The 27,017-nt window shown below is 38.9% G+C and overlaps 1 protein-coding gene across 6 annotated transcripts in view; it reads right to left on the reverse strand.

The window, feature by feature from the left end:
• The window catches only part of VCAN (versican), a 111,397-nt gene that overhangs the window by 24,547 nt on the left and 59,833 nt on the right, over positions 1-27,017 (reverse strand). For 4 of the 6 annotated variants that reach the window (XM_082724682.1, XM_082724680.1, XM_082724681.1 and 1 more), the window contains 5 exons: positions 12,935-18,151; positions 9,511-9,624; positions 7,854-7,967; positions 2,614-2,772; positions 1,268-1,350 (listed from right to left, as the gene is read on the reverse strand). In XM_082724682.1, coding sequence (XP_082580808.1) covers positions 1,268-1,350; positions 2,614-2,772; positions 7,854-7,967; positions 9,511-9,624; positions 12,935-18,151 — 5,687 coding nt within the window. The remainder of the gene's footprint in view (positions 1-1,267; positions 1,351-2,613; positions 2,773-7,853; positions 7,968-9,510; positions 9,625-12,934; positions 18,152-27,017) is intronic. The other 2 variants (XM_082724685.1, XM_082724684.1) reach the window with 1 other exon arrangement.

A 27,017-nucleotide genomic window follows, 5' to 3' on the forward strand; every position in this document is an offset into this window, starting at 1 on the left:
AAGCATGGCTTTGGAGACTGGCTTCAACACTTAATAGCACTGTGACTCTGGGCAAAAATTTCCAGCCTAACTGACCTTCCCTTTCTATACCTATAAAACACTTCATACCTCTCTTACAGATTATTGTGGGGAATACATGAATGCACGGTGCTGAGTATAGCAACTGACACAAAGACGAACTGAGCGGTACGTCCGTAAGAACATAGAAAAGCTTCAGCAGACAGAGTAGAACATCCAAAAGCAGAAATTCCTTCGGCATCTGTTCTAAGGATGAACTCTACATTTTGCCAAACTCATTGAATCCACATGAGTGGCAAGTAATGAATGAAATTTAGGCACCTAAATAAATTCACACAAAGAGCTTAAACATTATTTTCAATTCTTCCTGTTATTTATCTAATTTAGAATTGAATTTATACTTATTGTCCAGCCCAATGGATCCCAACTTGTCTGCATTTTAGAGTCACCTGGAGAACACGTGGAAAATACAGCCAGCCATCGGCTTGTAGCTTTAAAAAGCAAAGTGGGGTTTTGCTTTAATGAATTTGAGTTGATGCCTAGGCACCAGTTGTTAAATTATGTTCCCAGGTGATTCTAATGAACAGCCAGTGCCTAGAACCACTAGTATATAGCTAACCACACTTGAACTATTTTAAAAAAATTATACTCATAATTATTCAGAGTAGTGACTCCAAACAGGTTCAGCTGTCCCAAGAATCTTATTTCAGCCAATTTAAGTTTGGGGCCAGTGTTATCATTCTACTTCTTTCTTTAAAAGGCAGAAAAAGCTTAAAATATATAATTAGTCAGCAGAGTTTGAATGGAAGAAAATCCACAAGATCATAATTCAGCAATCTTTTTTAAGATGAAAAAAATGAGCATCTTGGTTTGGATAAAAATGAGCCATGCCCCATAGATTTCCAGTGCAGTTATATAAGAGGGAAAGGTAGATTTTTTTTTTCAAGGCTTTTTCTCTTACATTTATTCTTTCCCCCCTTTTCTTTAAGCCATAAAAAGCAAAGATAACCATCTGAAAGATAAACCTGAGGCAATTCTGCTGCTGATGTGGTTTTCCAGTTCAATGGACTCTGATACACTCCTCTTTCAAAGAGAGCCACAATGACTCTGTTCTAACACTCATCTATCTTACTGAGTAAACCTAAGCAAGTCACTTAATAGGTCTCAATCAAGTACGCCCCCTGTAAAATGCAATCAGCACATGCTACTAAGTTCCCAGAATTGGTGTCATTTTTCATAAGCAACTTACCAGTGTGCTGCCATCAGTCCAACGGAAGTCATGTTCAAACATCTTGTCATTGAGGCCTATCCACTGATAGTCATGGCCCACGCCTAAGAGAAGGGAAACAACAGATATTTTTACCCATAGATGGATGAAATGTATTAAAACTATTCTCAGAGTGAATCATGCATCCTCTTTTCTGGCTGGAATTTTATTTAGTTGCTCATAAAAATCTCTCATGGTCTAGCTATCTTTTGTTCTTCTGCCCAATGTGCTTTAAACTAAAAAGCTAATTCACAAACATTGAGAAACATTAAAATATCAGACATAAGAAAATAATTTCCCAGTTTACTATAATTAAATATTTTTCCTTCCTTACTCATGATAAAAAAAACTTTCCATTTTTTTTAAATTAAGCTATGCCATTGGCAAAAATTCAGTGACCCAATAAAATGTGACAGATCATTCCCATGCTAGCCTCACTTTGGAAGCCACATGTTTCTTCTTAAAGCATTTTAAACAGCGAATACCTAGACCAGACAGTTCTACAAAATTGTCTTCAAAAATAATTAATTTCATCATGAGATGAGTCACTGACAAGAAAACCATGCAAGAAAGTTAATTGAACCTCTGTACAGATTGCTACCTAACAACCAAACTTCTGAAAGGCAGCAGGCATTATGAGAACATATTTAATAGGGCATTGAATGATGCTTTATATAAAAAAAAAAACTTCTACATATTTGCTACATAAAAGCTAGCTGCCCTTCTCTTTGCTATAGTTTAATAAGTTATTCAGCAGGGCTGGTAGTAAAGCTTCATTCGCGTTCACTCTCCATTTGTTCATGTTCTTAACATGAAACCCACTTTCTATGGCCTAAAATCATTATCAGCATGGATGAGAACCAATTTTATGCAGAGGGTAGGATTAGGTTGCTATTGACAATTCAATTTTAATGAGTGGGATAAAAAGAACTGAAAGCAATTTTCTCCTTAACTCTGGACAACATGTGCACATCTTCAAAATAGAACTACGAAGGCAGCCGTGACAAGAGTGAGATGGAACCATAAGAAGTGGCCATTTTCATAAGTCAGAAAATGATCGAGGAGCAACGTCATTGGACTCCACCTGCAGCAGGCTGTTTCACCCACTATCGCTGAAGACCAGGAAATGCTTTCCTCTGTTAGAGATGAGTGTTTCTCAAAGTCGGGGTCTCACGTAGGAGAGATGGTTTTAAGTAGTTCAGAAGAGGGATTTAATAAGTTGAACTGCCATGGAGGAAGCTACATCTGTTCGGTTAGATACAGAGAAAAGGAAGAAGATAGGGACACAGAGCGAAGCTTCAGGAACCCTGCCTCTATTTGGTACATACGGTTCACAAACATCTGTTCTTCATGAGACAGGATGCTTGTGAGATGCGCGCCCTGCAGACGGCACTCCCGTTCAGCTGCATCCCATGTGCGCCGATGGGCGAAGTATTTGTAGCACTGCCCTTGGAATTTGTGCCAGCCGTAGTCACACGTCTCTGTGTCTGGAAGAAACAAGGCAGGGGCTTAGTAACTTCACCTACGTCACTCAATCTAGCCTCACGGATCTGAGCGTTGGTAAGAAGACCTAAGCCAGTATCAGTGCAATGTCCCTGAAGTTACATGTTAATAAATTTGGTCATGATGACAAAGAAAGTATGATAAAGCCAGCTCGCTGACTCCTGCCAAGTGGGTGGCTGTACGTCTCTGGACGGAAGAAGCAGTATCTAACTGCAGTTTCCTTGTTTAGAGCCAGTGTCAGCAGGAAAGAAAACTGGCAGAGGGGCCAGACAAAACTGACTCACTTGTGAAGCGACTGGGGCTAAATCCTCACCAACACAACTTTTCTGAAGAGAGCCATTCAAGTGATAAGATAAGAATTCTGGCTAATAGGATTATGAATGCCCTATTTGAATAAGGACTTCAAAGGCTCAGTAAGTAGTTCCTTTACCGCTTCCCAGAGAGATCCGCTGGGTGGCCACAGGATCTTGTCAAATAAGATTTACAAAGAGGAAAAAAAAATGTCATCAGTAGGCAGCTTATGGGATATAGCTAGGACTGCTGGTCTTTCTCTGAGGGAGAGGAAATATAAGTAACTCTCTGTGTAAGTGAGTCAGGATTTTAAGTTTCTTTTAAGTTTTTTAAGAATTAAATAACTTGGGTGCCTGGGAGGCTCAGTGGGTTAAGCCTCTGCCTTCGGCTCAGGTCATGATCTCAGGGTCCTGGGATCAAGCCCCACATCGGGTTCTCTGCTTAGAAGGGAGCCTGCTTCCCTTCCCCTTTCTCTGCCTGCCTCTCTGCCTACTTGTGATCTCTGTCAAATAAATAAATAAAATCTTTTTTAAAAAAAGAATTAAATAACTTAAGTTCTTCAACTTCATGCCCACCTTCCACCAAGCCATACACACACACTCATATATATATATATATATGTCTGTTAATATATGTGTACACTATAACCAGTGTCCTGGTAGGATGTCAACATTTTTCAAATAAATCTAAATTTTACACTGACAGGAAGCTTCGACTGTACTTTCTAGATTCTAGCATGCCAGTTTTTAAATACTTTTACAGGAAAGTAGTTGGCTCAACGGTACGTATTCAATTATGATCACTGGAAATACTTTTGACTATCACAAAACATACCTCACAAACCCACTGCAGTAGTTCCATGCAAACACTAACAGAACTGCAAAGTTTATAGAATTTTAGGCACCAAGAAAACTTTCCAGATCACCTAGGAACTGCCCTCCCTTACTCTAATCTTCCTGGTTGATGAAGGAAACAAAATCCTTCTAGATGAAATACATGCTTTCGGTATACGTCAGACCTGGGGGCCGAACTGATAGTCAGATCGACTCCTGTCTGTCACACCACTCGCTCCTCTTTCTGTAATTGTGGGAAAGTATGCATTCTGAGAGCTTTTCATGTTTTCCTGGCTCCAGGGATTTTGACCATCGTCATACAACAGATGCAGCTTATCTCGGAGAGCGGGCTTTATTTCAGTTTAGTCTATCCGGCTTCTTGTTTGGTTATGGCCAGCTGACTAACTCTAACTGGTTTAGATACTGCGCCCTGGAAGTCTGAGTTTTACTAAAGTGTTTCTGGAGACCACCAAATCTTACAGGAAAAGAATCAAGGCACAGCTAGATGATTTGGGATTAAAGTAGTCCCCAAGGATGAAGTGCAGTTGGGGGACTTAGATGCTCTAAATTTCCTTTTGCGATGTTCCCCGTGGAAGGATTTAGAGGTGAGGTAGGAGGGGTGGGGAGGAAATGGATCTTCATATTTGAGGGAGTTAGTTTATAAAGAAGGAGAACTGGAAAGATTTTTTAGAAAACTCTACTGCCAAAGTCAGTAATGTGATATCATAGCAGCATAGCTTGCCTTAACCATGGAAATTAATAATATTTTAAGACACAACTTAAAATTCAAGAGGATCCCTACCTTTCCGAATAAGACATTAGGAAAAAAAAAATTCTACTACACCCTCATATCCTCTTTTAACCCAATGGTTTAGTCCAGTCTTCTTTCTTTGTGTTTTATCATTAAAACAGATTATCATTAAGTATTTTTTTCTCTTACACCAAAAAACCCAAGGGATCATAAAATTCAGATGCATCACCACATCATTGCTATAATGCCTTCTTCAGTTAACAGGTGCATATATTCCTATTAGAACACAGGTCCAAATGAGACTGCTTGTTGGTTTTTGCTAATTTTTTTTTTTATTCATCTATCCTACTGAAGCCATAGACTTACGGTCCTAATGATTATGAATATATGCACAAACACTACTTAACAAAGTGACTCTTTATTGAATAAAAGCCAAATATCCACGTGGATTTACTTAATTATTATTCATGAAATCACTAAATATGTAATGAAGGACTAGGCATCCCACAGCATCTTCTAGGATGCTATTCTGATAGCAGTTATTAGAAGCAGTGTGTTTTTCCAATCTCACCTAAAAAGAGCACGATACACATTTCATTCATTAAAAGCAACACATATGGGTGATATTTTTGTAAAAATCATCCGACATAGGGAAATACTTCTTACGCTTTAAGACTACTATAATGCATAGGTTATATCACAAAGACCCACATTTAGTTGTGTGCTGGCTACCTGTGTGTGTTGTAAGGGAAGGTGTGACAGCTCCCGTTCATTACTACAGAAGCCAAAACTATCACTTTTAAACAGTTTTACTAAAAATGTATTCTCTTTATGTCATGTAGGTAACTTTTTCAACATCTGGGACATAGAGCTGTCAAGCCTTAAGAAACTGTTAACATTTGGGTGCTTTTCACTGGTGAGCCCTACCCCCGACTTTGGTTTGGGGCAACCTGTGTGTACAGAATTGTCTCCATACTATTCTAAGATTCCCCTTCTAGAGTATATATTGGTTATCACTACCAAAATAGGTCCCTTATTCCAGAGTTGCTGGGAGTTAGGAAGTTACTAATACAGGGAAGAAAAGGTCAGCTGAAGAAACAACAACACAGTCATTGCTGAAATTTGGATAGAAAACTGTTTAGACAACAATGCTGCTGTTAATGAAAAAAACATTTGTTCTTAGGCAACCTGCAAAGAGGAGAAAAAAATCTTTCAGGGTCCTGGCAATAAATCACAGAAGCACAGCTGCTCTGGGTAAACAGACCGGGAAAGCTGTTTCTCAGCAAATAGTGGTGATGAACGTATACTTGCTTTAAGACAAAACAGAATGTACCTGAAAAGTGGTACTACAAATGAGAGAAGAAAAGCAAAACCTTTTTAATATACATGTAAATAAAATGCTTATCTGTGAGAGTTACTTTGAAAGTGTGAAGATACTGAGATAAACCTGGGCCTTATAAGGCAGCCTAGGTTCATTTTTCCTACTCTCTAATTTACTAGCTGTGTGACCTTGAATACATCACTTCTCCGAGCCTCAATTTCTGGCCCATTTAGCCACACAGAGATACTGTCAACTAAATGAAATGATGCACCTGGGAACATTTGATAAACTATAAGGCATTCAACAAATAGCATCTCTTTTTATTCCCTGCCAAGAATTAAGTTGAGTCACCCAGACTGGGGATCTTGTCTAGTTTGCTCCAAGTTCTACCTCCAGTACCCAGGATAGCACTTGGAAGACAGTAGGTGCTCCGTAAACATTTTTTTGCTTAATGAGTGATTTTTTTGAATTGCTGCTCGGACTGGGAACTACGGGAAGCCAGGTTCATTATAGCATATGTGATACTTCAAGGATCTCACCCTCATGTTTTCTTTAAGAAATGGCATCTTTCTGGGGGCGCCTGTGTGGCTCAGTGGGTTAAGCCTCTGCCTTTGGCTCAGGTCATGATCCCAGGGTCCTGGGATCGAGCCCCGCATCGGGCTCCCTGCTCAGTGGGGAGCCTGCTTCCCTTTCTCTTTCTCTGCCTGCTTCTCTGCCTACTTGTGATCTCTTGTCTGTCAAATAAATAAATAAAAAATCTTAAAAAAAAATAAAATAAAAAGAAACGGCATCTTTCTTACTGTTTTCCTTAAGAAAAGAATGAAACTGGTTTGTTTTCATATTTACCTTTTAAATTTGCTAAACAGACTCATCCTATGCAACTAGGGGGAAAAAAAACTAGAAATGAAGCCATTACCTACCCTTTTTGATTGGCACTTCAATACGTGTTGCTTTGGGTTTTGTTCTAATTGTGGTGACGTTTGGATTAACACTGTAAAGCAGAATGTGGGGCCAGACCAATGTGTCTGAGTGTCTAATGCATTTTCATTCTGTCTGGTGGAATGGAAGTTTGGCACTGGGTATTTTTGTCGAAGCCAAACCACTGTATGACTTTAAGTAAAGGAAATCGAAATTTCAAAGCTGAGTGTAGCTGAACGTGCAATCTGTTTCTGATTGATGACTAAGAAATGTTACCATTAACCACCTAAAATACATTCTCAGGTTGGCCATAAAATACCAATTACAGGGATCATGAGATTCAAGCAATCACGAACATAGGCCTTTGTTTCATTCAGAAAAAGCAGATGCTTCTTGTAGTAGGAAAATTCCCCGTTGAGCAGACTTACAATACCTTTTATGTAACATTTACCAAGCCAAAGCTAATGTATTCTAACAACTATACCAATGCATTCTCCAGAGATGACTGATGATGAAAAATAAGCCCATTGACTCCCAAGTGCTTAGGAGGAGAAAATAAAGGCAGCTAGCACTGAATTCGATACTCCTTGGTACAAGCTACACAGATGGATTAAGGTCAATGCTTATTTTGTCCTCAGTAAGAATACGGACAACAAAGTTCCTTTTGTGAGCTAGATGTCCTTAAATTCAGCTCAGTGTGCCTGTCTGCAATTTTGCTCTATCAGCAAAACAGCAGTGATTAAATCAAACGCTGTTTTCCATGGGCTATGGACACATAAGGACACCGAACGTACTTAGGTAACCTGTGAATTTCCTTTGCAGGAAAAAACACGCCGTATGGCCTACATTGCTGAAAACATCCAAATAATTGTGCCAAAAAACCATCCAGAAGTAACATTTGAAATGAAATAGCTATCCTGTTCATCCTACAGATGTTGCATGAGCTCTTACCTTGTTCACAAAGTGCACCAACATAGCTCGGAAGGCAGAGGCACCTGAACGTATTAAAACCATCAACACACGTGGCTCCATTGCGACAGGGGTTAGAGTGACATTCATCAAAATCTGAAATAAAATCATAAAAGGCCACAAAAATACTTTCAGAAAAGGTCAAGGATCCTACTTAGTGTTACGTTGCCAGATAAAGAACAGAAAGAACAGCCAGTTAAATGTCAATTTCAGAGTTAAAGAAAATAATAATTTTTTAGTATAAATATATCCCATGCTGTATTTAGGGTTACTTACACTCAAAAATTATTCTTTTCTTTTAACCTGAAATTCAAATTTAACTGACCTTCCTGCACTTGATTTCCTAAATCTGGCAACCCTAAAAAAATTTCAGTTACTCATAGGAGGGTCATTTCCTCCATTGCTTTTAGATGGGCACATGAATCCTAGAACTGACAAAGAAATCCCTGGAACATTCTACCCTCAATCTTAGCTCATGCTCTGATTACCCTACCTGTGGAATACTGAAGATACGTAACTGGCCTGACTAGACCTTTTCCTTTCCAATCCATCCTTCATTCTGCTGACTGTCATCTCCTTCAAACCCAGACATGATCATTTACTCTTTGGCTTTCAAACCTTCAAGAGATCCCAACTGCCCAGGGCAGAGATCTTCCAAGTGTAGTCCCTGGACCAGCAGAATCAGCATCACCTGAGAATGTCAGAGAGGCACATTCCCAGTGGCCCCCCAACCAGACCTACAGAATCAGACCTTGGGGCAGGGGGATGGGAACAACTGGTACTGTAGAAGCCCTGCCCATGATTTTGATGCCCACTGAAGTCTTAAAAATCCCTCTATTAGAGTAGGAAGTAAATTCGTCTGTACATTGGATTCAGAACCTTCTCAGACCTACCCATATCCACCCGCCTTTCAAGGACTTTCTCCCACAAACCCATACATAGGCATGCCTGAACACTCGCAGTCACCTAAATGTATTCTGCCATCTGTGGTGTCTGTGCCTTTGTTTGCTGTGTGTAACTCTTGTCCCACCAGCTTTTTTTTTTTTTTAAGAAAAGGAAACCCACATAAAAGTGAGAGTAAAAGGAACTGATTTAGTAAAGAGACAATGATACTCCTTGAAACCCAAAATGAAGAGGACAACAGCCTCAAAACTTATGCAGGTAGAGGTGCGTTAGGCTGGCCTCTGGAGAGAACTAGATAGAGAAGGATCTTGCCCATCCCACCTCAGAGGAGCAAGTTAATTCAAAACACAAAAACTAAACGCCTTCATTTTTAAATACAGCTTTCTAAAATTTTTTGTGTATTTAAATTGATTATTGATATGCAGATTTGGGGAAAGAGATTAAAATAGTTCCTTACTATTTAGGCAACTAGACATTTGTAAAGCCTATCTGTAGAAACTTTAAAAAGACACTGTTCACCTCACTGAGCTTCACTGAGTTTTGGGTGTATTAACAAAATTCAGCAAACACCTGTCCCCATTTTCCAGACTCCACTTAAATTACTCTATGATTTTAACGTTATTTAACAAATAATTCATTTACACATGGCTTTCTCTGAAATCCTTTGAGCAATATAAATTCTGCCCAATATATCTTCTGGAAAAGCATTACACTCTTTCAGACAAGAACATCTTACCAAGTTCACACTGGTCGCCACTGAATCCCGGCACACAGGTGCACACATAGGAAGTTTCAGTAGGGTAACAGGTGCCTCCATTAAGGCACGGGTTCGTTTTGCAACGATCAGGTCCTACCATATTCAGGAAAGTAAGAAAAGCAATTAGGCTCATATCCAGGTTTCCATGTTTTGCAGCATAAATTGCCACTGATTGCTACCATAATATAAGCTTTACCATAGCAATTTAGATACTATGCATAAAAATTAACATTAACTTTACTCTCTGGAGTGTTTCTTGGCATTATAACTAATCATTACAAATTGCATCTATTCATTTCTGGGATTCAGTCATCATTATTTCTAAGCAATATTTTGTACAGTATCTGGCAACTAATATATTCTACTGCAGATTTAGTCGGCATGATAATGGCAATTGATTTTAGTCAAAAATGATTACACATATGTGCACAGTGAATGGAAAATGTATTCTTTTAAACGAGGTTAGTTCATGTGAAATGGTTGGATACACAAAACATGCATTCTTTTTAGCAGTTTGGCTTGTTATCGTCATTTGAATTATTATTGCCTTTTACCACTTAATGCTCAGAAACTGTTTTTCTTCGAAAGTGTGCACTGAAGTCTCTTCTGCTACATTAATATGCTTTTTCCAAAAACACGTTCCAAATGTACTCCTTTAAACTATACTTGAAGAAAAGCAACACATAAATTAAGCTCTACTGTATAAAAACAGACCCAAAGACAATAATCTCACCTAAAATGAGACCCCCAATTATTTTGAAGCCCCCATTTTTATTACAGTTTTTCTTATTAGAACACAAATAAAATCGACACTCCTAGAAGATAAATGTAAAGGCCAGAGACACAAATTTCTGAGAAACACTTTAAGATATGTTTCCTAAAGGCAAATATTTTTACAATACTTCAAGCACATATATTATTCTGTGGTATTGCTTGGATAATTGTATTTAAATGAGTTGCTTCTATTTATTATTTGAATTTTTCAGAATTGCTTTTGTTTCAAAATGTTTAAAAATTCAGATGAGAGTCGAAAGTCTTACAAAATAATTGAGACAAATAGGTTATATATGGAATAAAAACCATATTTTCACGAATCTTTAGTCCTGAAACCCTGAAGTAATTACACATGAAAAAAAGATATCTACTTATGAAGCACAAACTTAAGGAACATTCAAGTAAAGGAAGCACTGCTCTAGAAGGTAACTGAACCTTTCCACACAACAAAGTCAAACTCAAACTATCTGAATGTAAAGTAAATTCTGGACTATGAGAAAGACTTGGCACATAAGGCATTCACATGCATGAGTTCAACATTATAATCAGGTTGATTCAGATGCTTACACCTACACCACTAATTTTTCTAAGACTCTTTCTCTTATAGTTCTAAAAATATGCAAAATCTCCCTAGCCATTTTAGCCTTTTGCCTTTGAAAGGACACTGCTTCTCTGTCAAGGACACCATCCACAACACATCTACACGCTGCCCTCGAAGCAAAACCAAAATGACACATATGTGACAGTGCTTGATAAAACTGTGACGTGCCACACAAATGTGAAGTATTATCATTTTTCCCACCACAGACTCCAGACACCGTGCTGAGACTATGACAAGGACTTGGCAAGAGAGTGGGTCCTCTGTGAACCCAAAGTAGTTTAGATCAAGAGAAAAGTTTTGTTTTGACGAATTCTGTTCTTCCCTAAACAGTTTGTATTACTCTCTGAAAGTTGAACCTACGAGAGAGAAACCAGGCAATCCAATGTGAGCTACTGTTTACTGAATTCGCCTAAGGTCACAATTTGCTTTGCAATGAAGACGCAGGCTCTCATTCTAGGTAAATCCTGTGGTCTGGATGGATTACTGGCACAAATTTCTCATCCATCAGTCAAACCTAACTCTCTATGGCTTACCCATGATTTCTGTATTGTATTTCATCAACCTGAGGAACTTTCAACTAAATTATAAGAGAATAAATATTGGCCAGATTACTAGGTTATCATTTACAGACTAAATATAGAATGACAGGAACAACAACAAAAATCCATCAACCACCTCCAATTAACTGTATTCACCAAATACTCTAAGTCATTTATAAAAGTTGCACTTTATGATTGATTATTTTAGTCTATCTGAAGCACAACAAACAGAGAACCATTAGTGGCAAAAAGATAACATTGAAACAATGGGAAGAATAACTCCAAGTATTGCCATGCTGTAAAATATATTCATTAAAATAAAACATATTTTCAACAACACAGCCCTTGAAGTATGGATTTTTATTTATTTTCTTTTTCTCTAGGTCACTAGGTGGGAAGGGCTATTTGTGAATTCCACTGACATTGTTATTTAAGTAACATTATTAGAAAATACCCCATTAAAGAAGATTTGTCAGCATTATCAAGCTAGATTAAAAGGACAATAAATTCTACAAAGTAAATATTCTAAGATATCTAGCTTATAAATAATTAAATATCAATTATTCATTTTTATACTATATTAATTGGTAACCAGCAAAGAGCAATGAAAAGACCATGACTTTGGAGTGGAGCTGATCTGGGTTCAAATCCCACCAATGCCGTGGTATGTGTGGCTATGCAACCCCAAACAAATTACAGAACTTCTCTGAACATCCACATCCCACCCTTTTAAGTAGGGATAATAATAGGGGGATGATGATTATAATAACATAGCATTTTTGTGAAGATCATGTAAGAGAGTCTGTATGAACCAATATCAAATTCATGCTTGCTGTCCATTTAGTTAAAAGAAAAAAAGGTCCTCTTTTGACAGGCAGGATGCAAATATATACCCCCTTCCCCTTCCGCGCCCCCACCCCTGGCTAGGCACTGTGCTAGAAGCATTATACAGATTATTGGGAACAAGGATATTACACAAAAGTATGAACTGATAACTGATACTGCACAAACTATGTGGGTGTTTATTAGACTTATTTACCACTCAAAAATGTTTAAAGGCCTGACAGATTTTGATATTTCCATAATAGCACCTGTCAATGAGAGATTTTTAAAAATGGGATTTCCCCCTCTGTTTTTAAACTAAGATGTGTAACTACAGGGCATATGACAAAGCAATATTTTAGTTATAAGTAAAACCAAATTGAATTTTTATACCATTAACAATTTCACTTTTTCTATTTCATAATTGTATGTTGTTTCTAAAACCCAGAAGAATACAAAGAATATCTATAAAGCCCAGAAATACTCTACACTTATTTTCTTTGCCTCTAATTATGGACTCAGTAATGTGGCCTGTCCCATGGTTATGCGAATAATATAACAATCTCCACTGATTTAATATCACAATAAAAACTATATGCATAGATGTGTCAGGAAACAGGGACTGTTTCCAAGTTTGGAAACAGATTTATCAATGTTGTGACCTTACCTGGTAAATAGACTGCTGTGCCTTCCACTGACTCCTCATTAATGCCAATCAGGAAACCGGTTTCATTAGAAGTTTCCAGAAGGGAAAATGATGGTGTTGGAAGCTCAGTATTTAACTCTGCAATGCTTACTGTTGCCTGATTATTGGAATCAAGAATTCTTGTCGTTACTTGCTGTTCTGATGTTGGTACTGTGTGATCCTCCCCTCTGATCAAAGCTGTATGGGTTTCAGGGTTTATTTCCAGAGAGGAAGGAACGGTGGGCCACTCAGAAGTCTGTGGGCTAGGCTGAGGCACGACATCTGCCTCAACTCCATAAATCGCAGAAGCAGAAGTAGAATGTGGCCACAGTGTAGCACCTTCTAACTTAGATTCACCTGCAGTTGTGACCATAGTTCCAGGCTCAGGGGTTCTAATATTGCTCGTCATTATTTCTCCAGAAAGTTGAATATTGGTTTGGGTTTGGGAATCTTGGAGAATCTCAGTTCCTTCTTCAGCAGTCAGTTCTGTGGAAGAAGCTTCCATTTGTTCTAATAACTTAGGATGACTTTCATCTTCTGAAGGTTCTAATCCAGTGTCAGGAGATAAGGATGGAGGCTCGGTTATGTGAAGGAGCTCTTCATTCAATGATGTGAAAGTCACTTCCATATCTGCCAGACTTCCTGGAGACTTCTGAAATGTGGCAGCATCTGTACCAGGCAGAGTACTTGCTGCATGGTCCTCTGTGTGTTCAGAGGCTCCACTGCCCAAGTAGACAGTGAGAAGAGATGATGGTGTCTGAGAGGATAACTTTTCAGAAGCTGAAACTGCTGATGTTGTATCAGTGTAATCCGAGGGATTGGATCCTTCCATCAGGTTGGGTGCCTCTGTTAAACTCTGAGCCATAAGGTGGATAGTACCAATACTTACGTAGGGTGTAGGATCAATCAGTGCCTCCTCAGATCCTGATGAGAATTCTGGCTGAAAAGAAGGACCTACATTTTTCTTTTCATCATACTCATCCTGTGTCTCCAAATGGCCCAATGTTGATATTACTTCACTTTGGTCTGCAATAGCTTGACCATCAGACAAAGTACTTGATTCAAAGATGTCATCTAGGACTTTTGCTTCACTTTTCGGTTCTTCAATCTCTGGATTAACTGTGGCAGATGTACTAGGAAGGAGCAGGGATGTTGCTGTGGGAAGCAAAATATCTAATTCTGCTTCTGTGCTAGGAAGAGGAAGCCCAGGTGTGAAGGTAAAGCCCATGGGATCTAAGTGGCTTCTGTCTTCGGAAGGCATTGATTCATTATATGTTGTCTGCATGTAGTTAGCCAGAATAGGGTCACCAGAACCCTCAAAGTTTTCCTCAGTTAAAGAAAGGTTAACAGCTGCCTCATACTTCTCTTGAACTTGAGTGCTTTCTTCGCTACTGCCAAGTGGTCCTGATAGTACCTCTGGATCTATGTCCGTTTGCATTCCAAGGATGTCTACATATATAGGTTTACTGTGATCAATATCTATGATAGTATTTTTGTCTGATGTCAGCTCAGGCAGAATTTCAAGAATGGTACTCTCTGTAATTGTCAATATTAAATCCTTGTCCTCTTTGTCCAGATCTATAAGGATGTTTTCAGTGGTTTTTCTTCTGTTAGGTTTTACGGTGGAATCCTCAAATCCTCTGAGATGGTCTTGGAAACTATCTGCAGCATCTTCTGTGGCCCTCTCATATGACACTGTATTTGACAGTGTGCTAGTTGGATCAGGGGAGCTTTCATTCTGCTCTAAATGAAGAGGCAGCAACATTGAAACTGTTGGGAATCCATCAACAGTAACAGCTTCAGCACTTGGAACCTCAGGATGTTTTTCCAGGGATCTATCAGAAACAAATGTGGTGCTTCCTTGCCTGCTTGCCTGAGTAGTTCCAGAAGTGTGGACTAAATCAACCATATCCAATTCCCCAGATCCCTCTCCAGAATGTTCATAAAGCAAGTCAGATGGTTTTGGTGCTGATGTAACAAATCCTGCTGCTGTTTCAAGACCATACGTTCTAGCCAGAAAATCAGAGGGAGGGACTGGTGTTTCTTTTGTTTCCACTGTTGAAGAATTATCATCAGAGACTTGTTCAGTCACTGGTTGTGGTCTACTAGTCTGGATTTCTTCCGCCCAACCGTGGGTCTGATTTTGAGGATGTTCAGTATCTGTGGAGAAAGTGAGAGGTGCCATAGAAGGTCCTTCAGTTCTGGTGTCACTTAAAATTTTTAGTAAGGTTGTGGACGTTGTCTCACCATCTTCAGAGAGGCTGTCTGTTTTGGAAATGGGTGGTCTAACTTCATTTGCTACATTTTCCATTTTCTCATAGTCTTCTGTTGTATCACTTATGAGGCCAGTTTCTAAACTCTCCATGCGAGAAGCTTGGGGAGAGAATGTGGTAATGATTTGCTCCATTTCAGTAAAATTCACTGATGCTGTAACTTCTTCTCCTGATCCCAGTCCGGAGAATAAAAGATCAGCATCTGACTCTATCATTGTTGGCCTCACAACTTTGGGAAAAGGTCTTACAATTTCCTCCTTTTGGACTGAAGAACCTGTAACTAAACTTTCAGCTGATACAGATTCAGTCACTGAGGTAGTAGCTAAGAAAAAATGGGATTTTTCAGTAACTTCAGGGAGAGCGGTATAGCGTTCCAAGCCCTTTAACTCTAGATCTGGAGTAGACAAATCAGCGAAGGAAATGTCTTCCTTCTCCATTTCCTCAGCAGTACTGTCAGTCCTCTTCACTGTTAGTGTAGAATAATCTGTGGATCGGAGTCCAGTTTCAGTAAATGTCTGTGAATCAAACATTGTTTGTTCTGGTGCAACTGGACTTTGAGGGAATTCAAAAGACTTTGGCTCCTGAATCTTTTCCTCTGATGCTGTCTCACTTTCAATTCTTTGCCTTACAGGGTTGACTTCTTGCATAGACCATAATTTGGCTGGCTCCATAGTCTGGGGAAAGTTCACTGAAACTGTACCACTGACTGTCATTTCCACCTTTTCTGTTGTGGCTTCAGTACCTTCAGCTTCTGCTATTGGTAAAATCGTGGTCCTTTCATTGGCTTCATTAATAGCATCTTCTTCTCCCAATCCTTGGTCAACGAATGGGGAGTCTGTACCAGAAACATTCCCCACAGCACTAGGAAACACTTGGTCCACAGAGCTGCTTACTGAGACCAGCTGCTCCCCTGAGCCCTCAGCTGAGGCTGTGAACTCTTCCCAAGGGAAGGTGGAAGTGCTGACCGAGGTACTCCTCAGTCCTTCTGAGTCCGCTCTGTGGTTGGTGTGATCTGAAGCAGGTATTACAGATGATGAAATCTGGGTATCCTGAAATGCTGCATCTCCAGAGCTTTCCATCATTACCGTTCCTTCTTTTGCTATGGGATAAGTTACTGTTGAGTACTCTCTAAAGTCACCACTGAAATCTTCTTCCAAAGGAAAATCTGTAGAAAAGCCCTTTATTCCTGGCCCAGGATTTTGTTCTCCTGAGACTTCTGAAATCAAGATTTCTTTGGATGTTTGGCTTACAATTTCAGCAACCTCTCTGTCCATTATAGTACTCAAAACTAATCCTGTTGGCTCAAAAGGGAATATAGTTTCCACATGGGGAGACATAGTGCCAGCTGCTTCCTTCCTGGTTGGACTTTCAGACTCTAAATTTAATGAAAATGAAGACACAGTGACTGTTTCTGGGTCAGCAGCAGCTTCTCCAGAGCCTGGCTCCATAGAGAGAGAGGCGGGGCTCCCTGGAATAGTGGATAGCCCCTCCTGAATCTCAGGTTGACTGCTACTGCTGGGCTTAGTAGTCTGTGTGCCCAGACTGTCTAAAACATTTGATTCTGTAAAGACAAGAGTAGAACTTATCATTTCATTTTCAGACTCTGTGGGATTTGTCGAGAACATAAAACTGTTCCTGGTAGCAGACGCTGAATCACTAGATGTTGGTTCACTTGAGCTTTCTAATTCAGAAGGTAAAATCAATTGATCTGATCTTGGTGTTGATGAATATACCTGAACTGTAGAAGCAATACCTGCGGTTCCCTCCTCATCTTTCCTTTTCTTTCCTTCAAGAGATGTACTGAAGACCCACTCAGAAGTGTCTGCTTCCCCTCCAAATTTGGTAGGTGCTACTTCTGCAGAAGGTTGTTGAGAAACGGAGTAAAAGGTTGTTGCAGAAATATCAAAAAGACCTTCTGTGATCATGATCTTGCTGGTGTCTAAAGTAACCAGTGTATCCGTAGTATTTCTCTGTGATAAATCAGTTGTCAAAGTGAACATTTTCTTTTTATCTTCTTCGGCTTCTCCAGAGCCTTCTGGAAATGGAATTGAAGGACTTCCTGAGAGCTCTACATTTTCTCTAGGGGTTGTTTCTACCCAGCTTTCTACAGTGGACAATGGGCCATCAGGGAAGGCATTTCCTGTGACGGCAACTGATACTTCCTCTGAAACATCTGCTGACACAGAACTTGGAACTATACTTGGAGTATATGCGATAGAAGTACTTTTGTCGACCTCTTCATCAAATGTTCCTTCAGTAGCCCTCGAAAAGATTTTTTGAGATTCTTGGTCAATGGCAGCATCTCCTGAAGACTCTTCAGAAAACAGAGTTACAGGTTTCATATGTTCATGAACCAGATTATCAAGTTGAGACCCTCTCTCTGTGACTGATTCTGGCCCCTCTGTGGCTTCTCCCTCATGGAACGGGACTGTGGGGAAAACATCAGGCTCACCACTTGAAAAATGTTCGGGTGTTTCAGGGTAAGTCTCGGGCTTCCACGTAAGTTCAAATGACTCAGTTGTTTCTTTCGATTCATTAGGCTGCACGGCGGTAGACAATCCAGTCTCGGTGATCACAAACATATGTGTTTCACTCTCACCGCTGTCTGAAAAATTTTGAGAAGGTGCAACACTCTCAAACTGGCCACGCCTAGCTTCTGCTGCTTCTGGGTCCTTGGGCACGGTGGTAACTAGCTGCTTCCCATTAATGTACTGCACTGATGGGGTGGTCGTGACGTCCGTAGCGTTTGCACACTCTTCGTCTTCCTCTTCGTCTTCTTCACTGTGGTACAAATCTATTTCAATAAACTCGGGTAAAATTTCAGCAATTAGCTCGTGCTCTGGATCTGTTTCTTCACTACAAGGTTCATCTTCTTTAGATTCTGAATCTATTGGATGACCACTTACACTCAAATCACTCATTCGACCTGAAAAAAACAAAGAGTTTTCACAATACTTGAATAGAAGATTTGGCAGTGTACGACAGAAGAAATCGACAGCAAGGCTGGCTGATCATGCACACAAAGAAGAATTCGAATCTTTTCACATAGAGTGCAACTACCCTTCTACACGTGGTTCTCAGTCTCCAAATCTGTGGATTCACATTAACAATCGGAAAAATAAACCCAATATAAGATTATAGGAACAGGTTATGAGAACTCTTCAACATGCTTAACAAAGCAAGGCCCTTAAAATGAAACAAGGAGTCACATATATGCATTGTAATTGTGAAATGTGGGAATTCATGTGAACTGCAAAAAAAAAAGAAAAATTAAGACCATTTCACCAAATCATACAGAAAAAGTAAACGATTATTGTTTTATGTAAGGGGAGTTTGAGACACCCTCAATTCGATAAGGAAATGAGAAGAGATTCCTTCTCTTGCCATAATCTGTCCTTGAGAAGACTGATTTCAGGAAAGTAAAAGAGAGGTTTCTTTACAGATCTTTCACAGTGCAACCACAGCCCCTCCCCGGTGTAACAGTGAGACAAAATTTAGCTGCAAAGGCTGTAGCCATGGGCCAGACACACGGGCAGGAAGCCATACATAAAGGCTCCACGCAGGGAGAGCTCACTGAGAACACCAAGAAGGAAGGAAGGGCCCACCACACTTCACACCTTTGTCCTTCGTGAGAGGTGATCTGGATTGGGTCAGTTACAGTTCTTTTTATTAACATTTCTCCAAGGGAAGTTCGGGAGTCACATCTAAACATCTGAACTAGCACACTTTAAATAACACATATCCTGAGAACACTCTCTTGTAAATTGTAAATTGCTATAAGGTGCCAACCACTAAGCTCAATGGACTCTTGTGCTTCCAGAAATACACCAGCCTAATGCCTTGTCTGGGCACCAGGAAGGAGGAAATTCTGGGCCATCACTTTTATCAAAGTGTAATTCAGTTGTCCTAGGAGAGATTTCTGCCAGTGCAACTGTCCTCGTCCCAGTGTCACGGGAGTGCGAAAAGGTACCTGTGCGTGCAAGGGCCCATGAGAAGACAGAGAGCAGCACGGAGGACTGCACAGTATCTCACTCTCCCACCCCAGGAATACTGTTGCAGAATTAATTTTCAGCCGAGCCCCAATTCATGCCACATACACTCAGGTGAAACTGAGAAGCTTACAGAAAGAATAATTATGACGGAGCCAGCCCTGTCGCCCTTTGGTAGGAAGATTGTTCCTGGAGCAAGAAGTCACTTCTTTCCATGTATGAAAAGATCAACATCAATCATTTACTGAAAAAATTAGACGAGAAAAAACGGGTCTTGCTTGTATTCCTCATGCACCAAAATAAATTCAGAAGTACAGGAACTACCAATAAAAACTCTAAGAAGCTCCTCTATGTTTTTATCTACGGTTTGCTTAGAAAACAGAAGACCACAGAACTTTTATGTAACTGGAAGACATATGTTATCTACCTTTATCCCTTTCACCCTACTAAAAGCAAAACAAAACAAAACAAAACAAAACTCTTCTCTGTATCTCATCACATCTTCACTGCGCAATCTCCATAAAATAGCACTTGTATAAGGCTGGGTTATTCTTACCCTAACCATATGTCCTATAACCAAATCTCCCTCTCATTCTACCTCAGACATTCTGCCTTTCAACTACGGAAACAAAGGCTCATGGGTATTCAAATGAATAAAAAATTCTTCTACCATAAGAAAAATGAGATCAACACATAACTCTAGCATATTATGAAAATATAAAATGAAGACAAATGATTTCTGCCACAGATGCTGCAGCAACTCCTAATTGCCAAACAAGAACATGACTAAATGCCTTACTTTTTTCAAAAAATATAATTAGAAGCATAAGTTTGTTCAATATTACATCACCGAAGTTGTTATTGTGCTCTTGCAGTGTCTCATGGTGTGTATGTTTTAGAAGAGGACACTTTTAAAATCTTCAGATAACATCTCTTAATAGTGCTTGCAATGAAGCCCACTGCTTCGCTATGAAAAAAGTGATTATATATGCATATGTACATATATGTATATGAGAATACATTTTAAACACCTTTGTACAAATGAATCTTTTCAAATATCATATCAGCAATTTTATCTAATCACCAAATTAAGTAGTCTCTCATTGCTAATACCATTTTAACATACTCAAGGTAAGCCAGACTCAGGAAAACTATTTTGTACAACTTTATAGCATCTAACTGGAGCTTCAAAAGTATGCCTATCTTCAACTGCTAATATTCTCATTTTACATTCAACCTTTTGCATTAGGTTTCATGAGGTGGAAATAAAACTAGGATTCACATCAAGAAGTATCACACGCATGGACACTAAATTCACACAGAATCTTTCATTTAAATATGGAAAGAATTTTAAATAAGAAACACAGGTCTGTGTCAAGCATAGAAAGAATCCCCACCACATTTTTTACTGTTTTATAAATAATGAAGGCAAAACTAACCATTCAGCCAAGCTTCTCCAAACAAACATAGGATAAATAAGGAAATGACTGTTTGATAGTGTTTATTTATAAACTCCTAGGCCAGGAACAGGGTAAATAATACTCATCGCCTGCATAGGTTTTTATAGGGTTCTAAATAAATTCCTTACTTTAAAAATTAGCAAAAAAAGAAAAACCGACTTAAACATATCCCATCACCTTCTTAGTGAGTAAAAATGGAGGTCCCATCAGTGAAGGATGGTGGTAGCTCTAAAAATAAGTGGGGTAAAGAAAAGCAGAGAGAGAGAGAGAGACAGAGACACTAAAATATGTCACTGCATTAACTCTCAGCGTGTCAAAGGAACTGACATGTCATGATGTTCACTTAAGTGTTTTACAAAGGAATGAATAAGTTAAAATAAAATGTTTTCTTTCCCCTAGAATAGAAAACAAAGAAGAACTATAATTGTAAATCAGCAATTTATATCCTAATTTCATTGACTATCAATTCTTATTAAATCTACTTAATTCAATTAATAAAACACCCTGGCATTTACTTTATGTTTTTCTAATTTTAGTTCCAATGAACAAAGTGTAACACTGTTTTAGTCCAGTTTCCACTTAGATAATGAACTTCCACATTTCGTATTGCACATGAATCTATGGGGACCTCCCTTAGCACTTCAGACCATCATATCAGAATATTTTACTCAAAGATTCAACTGTTAGATGCAATATATTCAATTTTCTAACCTAAGTAAATATCACAATATTTCTATCACAGCAATACAAACATAGCAGAGTTGGCCTTTGCATCTTGGTTTTTGCACATAAAATTAAATTCACTATCACAACCACGCACGCCACCCAACTGTATTATCTTCCCAGAGGACAACTGACTGCATAAAATGTACTACCTATTATGTGTCAGACGTATTGCAGATGCTTGAAACTCTGTAGAGACCTAGAACCTCCAAGAATATCTTCCAAGTCTGTTTGTCTGCCTGCCTGCCTCTTTCTCTTTTTCAAACAAACGCTCTTTCCAAGAGGTTAAAAAAATGGCCTTACTACACTCGTTTCTCTTAATTTGAAAAGGAAAATTTGGGGGTGTACATATTGCAAATGTACCAATCATTACATTTAACCTAGGATTCCTTCTTGCACCTGCCTCCCAAGTGTCTGATCTGACTTACGCTCAGAATAGTAGAAAACACAGAAACATCTTAAGCTGTTTTGTCTTTTGCTTCTCCTTATACCATGAAGCTGGTGACCACCAAAGAACTATCAGCACATTACACTAAACAGTGACTGAGAAGAAGAGAGAGATTTTAACATGTGCTCATTTGATCTGTATCACAAAAATGATCTACTAGAGGGGAATTCTTAAATAAAACCGATACAAAATAACAGTTGAAATTATTTTGTTTCCTTTTTCCACAGTCTCACAACTAAGTGATTAATATTCATTGTTTAAGTAAGTTGTGTCAGTTTCCAAATGCTTTCATCAGATTTCTTAATATTGTTTTGAGGGTGAGGGAAATGTTCATTTTCTAGGGCTTTAAACATATTTTTTTCCCACCAACAGATTCTCTACAGATCAATCTACATTTTATTCTGTCAGTGTGGCTAATGTGTTCCCATACTTTAAAAATCTCACAGGGGGTGTGGAGCTCTGAAATCTACCCAGCATGGATACGCGAGTTCTTTGCCATCATCCTACATTCCTGTTATGGCTACCGGACATCTCACCCAGATTCCCCTTTGCTCCTTTTTATTATTCAGTCTTTAAAATTATTTCTTCATCCCTCTTTCTTGTTACTACCATCACCCACCACCCATGTTATTAGACAGTTATAAGTACTATCATGATTGCAAACCATATAAGTTTCTTCGTAGGTTGTGGTGGGGAGACACCTGTGCATTGTAAAAGGAGGTATCTTACTCCAAAATCATGATCTGCTCTAGTTCCTATTAACAGTGCAACCTAATGGAGTAATTAACATTCCCAGCTCTTAGATGAACAAGTCCTTATAAAAGACTCTCTATTTTAGAATTTTATTCTAAGGATAATATAACTTTTATTTGGATTTCAAGAGTCAAACCACACTCTACACAGTGTATGTATAATCTGTTCTATGTTTATACAAATGTATTTTAACAGCTTGACTTGAATATACTAGTTTCACAGTTAATAGAGTTTTTAATGGCATTTCACAAACACTTAATTGCTAGCTGGCCTCAAATTATTCACCAAGTATTTTTAAGTACTTCGTGGCAGAATTTTGTGGACATAGCACAATCTTCCAGTCATGCTGTTAGTGGACACAAAACATTGTTGCTAAGATGCATAGGCAGCTGGCTAAGGGTCACATTCTCTTCGGGGAATTTTACAATTTAAGTTTAAGAGCTTTTAATTAAATATAACTATATACCAATTTACTCAGCAGAGATATAGTAGGATCACATTTCTTTAGTAAAATGGATTTCATTTTAATGTGCAACAAAAATAGTTTGTTCCCTTATTTTAAAAATAAAATAGGCAACCATACTGAAGTGGCTGAGCAATACTTACAGAATTTAAATAGAGAAAGTCTGAAGTTCTTTAAGATGTTTATTTGTTTTCTGACACTTATCTATAGGTCCAAGAACCAGATAGAAAAAAAACGCCTCAACTTTCTTCATATTTGATGTGTTCTTAATTTAAAATACAATGCTGGCAGCTCAGGAAGCAAAGAAAATCACCTGATGTAAATTTCTGTTTTTTAAAGATTTTATTTATTTTAGAGAAACAGAAAGTGAGCACAAGCAGGGGGAGGGGCAGAGGGAGAAGGAGAAGCAGGCTCCCAGATGAGCAGGGAGCCCAACATGGGGCTTGATCTGGGGACCCTGGGATTATGACCTGAGCCGCAATCAGATGCTTAATTGTCTGAGCCACCCAGGTGCTTCCAGCTAATAGAAATTTCAATCAGATTGTTTCAGATATCCTAAATCCCCCAGTAGTCTCAAAATTTGAGACACTAAAAATGGTGCTGACTCAATATGCTACAAAAATTGAGGTTGGTAACTGAGGTATAAACACCCTCCCCAAATCTCTTCAGATATGTTTGAACCCTTAATTACCTCAATAACTGAAAATCAAGAGATATTTACATCAATACTCAATCTCCTCAGAGATAAGAGAGACTAATCTGAACTTTGGGAGACCAGCACTGGACTCTGTGACCCATACCTCCCTATTAACTCTGCTAGCTGAGGTTCATTTGGTGCATCTCCCAAGCATGTTACCGTAGACTGGCAGCCTACTCCTGCTGAGTGGGAGCTTGATATTTTTTAATTCATGAATTTTACACCCACAAAGAGTAAAACGTGTATAAACAACATAAGCGTTTCTGATGACCTCACTTTAAAGAGGCAGACATATTATGAGGATGATAAAAATCATCTCTTTTCCCCAACTTGAGATAATCCCCTAATAATGCTATTCCTTCAAGCGGAAAGAATGTGTTTAGATAGAGTCATCTGGTCTAAGTGTGCTCAAAGAGACATCACCAAGTGTGAGCTCTTCTTACTTACAGAAAAGCCCTAGGGGAGTTTGCAACTTCCAATATTGAAAGAGCACGGGCTTTCCTGGAGAACAATCAAGTAAGTTTGGGACCTTCAAGCATTTCTGAACAATGAGACAAGATCAAGAACTATATGAAAGAGAAGTAAGCCAGGTTATTTAGGTTTCAAAGTTGCTTAAAAATATAACAATAAGAACCAACCATAGGCAGTATATTTATTATCCTTTTCACTTTACTTCTCCAACATTGTGAAAGTCTTTGACATATGATAGGTAGATAGATAGATAGATAGATACATACCAAATATCCTAACACCAGAAAAATGATTTGGTCAGAATCAAGGATGTAAAATTTAAGTAAAAGCTTTGAGTAAAGTAAAACAAATGCCTCTCATAAATATGTTTATACTTCTTTTCTAAGACCTCTAAATTATCACTGGTAAGGTAAACTTTACCAGACACCATTTTATTTTTAATTATGTTACTCCTTTCTTTAATAGTCAATAGCAGCTTCTGCTCACCTCTTCTATCTGACTTCTTCAACAGGGCATTTGAACGGTCCCATGATAAATATGTCCCATATTTATCCTTTTCCTTCAGTTCTCTGTTAGAATTCTGTGCTGCCTTGGAGCCCAGCAACTCCATGTCCCCATCTTATTATACTCCTCATTCCTGGCTCAACTTCTGTTCAAGAAGAGCCCTCCGACCCTCAACTTGGAATGCTTCTAAATCCTCCTTTGAACTTGACCTTGCATTTATAAATGATCCAGCTTAAGCCCTCAGTTCTCTAGGACATCTTCTCTAAAACTCCTCAGCCCAAACTGGTTTTATCTTTGATTTGTATGCCACAGGACTTAGGTCATATCATTTCTTATGTATAGATTCCTTAGCTGTGTTTGTATTTTTGTCTCACTGTCCATTCTAAATTCTGTATTCTGTAATTAAATTGCATGGAGAGATCCATTAAACATGAATGACCTTCATACTCTTGCCACTCAACCCCTCTTTGAGAATTTTGTTGGCAGAATGTCTGCTCAGTTTTTTATCATCAAGAAGGAAAACGTTAAAATTCTATTACAGTTTGATACTTCCTTTGAAACATGTGAATTTTGGGCTGAAGAAATTGCTGTCCTTTGATTGCAGTAGCAGATCAAATTCTGAGATACCTAAAGAATCATACTGATAATGCAAACAGTAAAGACTCTTCTGTATATAAAAATCCAGATAATCTAAATGGGAAGACACGGTTTCAAAAAAAAAAAAATTTTTTTTTTTTAATCATTCACCTTCTTTCCAAATCCAGTATTCCATATAGGCTTATATCAGCGTGGTTAATCACCATTTTTCTTAATGTAAATGTATAATAAACAAAGTCACTTCGGTAGGAGAGTCAAAAGAATCCCTAAGCCAGGGGCACCTGGGTGGCTCAGTGGGTTAAAGCTCCTGCTTTTGGCTCGGGTCATGATCCCAGGGTTCTGGGCTCTCTGCTCAGTGGGGAGCCTGCTCCCCCCCCATAAATAAATAATAATAAGAAGAAAATAAAATCTTAAAAAAAAAAGAATCCCTAAGCCATAACCATATGTATTTTCTTATAGTTTCCATGTTGATATAGAGAAGGTAACATGGATACAGCAAAGTGAGGTATGCAGTCTGGGTAATTCAAGATGTATTTTCCACCCCTTACCATTACTTCTAATTCAATTACAATTATTCAGGAAACTTTATTTTATTTTATTTTATTTATTTATTTGTCAGAGAGAGTGAGCACAGGCAGATAGAGTGGCAGGCAGAGGCAGAGGGAGAAGCAGGCTCCCCGCTGAGCAAGGAGCCCAATGTGGGACTCGATCCCAGGATGCTGGGATCATGACCTGAGCCGAAGGCAGCCCCTTAACCAACTGAGCCACCCAGGCGTCCCTGCTGGAAACTTTTTTTTTAAAAAACATGTATTTTAGGGGCACCTGGTGGCTCAGTGGGTTAAAGCCTCTGCCTTTGGCTCAGGTCATGATCCCAGAGTCCTGGGATCGAGCCCAGCATCGGGATCGAGCCCAGCATCGGGCTCTCTACCCAGCAGGAAGCCTGCTTCCTTTCCTCTCTCTCCGCCTGCCTCTCTACCTACTTGTGATCTTTCTCTATCTGTCAAATAAATAAAATTTTTTTTAAAAAATTGGAAAAAAAACCCACATATATATTTTAATGATATTTGATTCTGTTTTCTTCCTTACTTAAAGATGCCAACATTCATTTTAACACTTATGACAAAATCTACCTTTCCCAAAACGTGATCAAAGAACACCATTTCACTCAAAGGAGACTGAATCAGACATATTCTTTTTCTCCTTAAAACTGGTCAAGTATAGCTTAACTGGCAGAAGCTTAAAGCATCCCCTTCTGCAGGACTGCCTACTTCAGCCAACTGTCTGCACGTCAGAAAGCCTTTACTTTACTGATGCTCAACACTCACTGTGTATCAAAATCACGCTTTTAAAAATACAGATATCTAGTAATGAAAAATAAATGAAGGAAATTTAAGAAAAGAAACTAACCAAAAGTACAAATGTCTGAGCCCTCCCACTAGAAATCCAAATTCAAGTTGTCTGTGAGGGATGGGGACATGGGCATTTTTACTTAGAGGCTCCTGGGTCATTCTAATAGTCAGCAAGGGTTGAGAAGTGGTGTTGGCAATATTTATGCACTGGGCCATTTCCTGGTGTTTCTCAAACCCTCGTGCTTAGAATGGCGTCACTTTTGGTTAGCTGCCTGGTGCCTGGTTAATGTAGCTCTGGGCCCTCCCAGGCAAGCAGAGTGGTTGCTCAGTAAGGGAAT

The sequence above is a fragment of the Mustela nivalis genome (genome assembly GCF_964662115.1).
Source record: "Mustela nivalis genome assembly, chromosome: 3".
NCBI lineage: Eukaryota > Metazoa > Chordata > Mammalia > Carnivora > Mustelidae > Mustela > Mustela nivalis.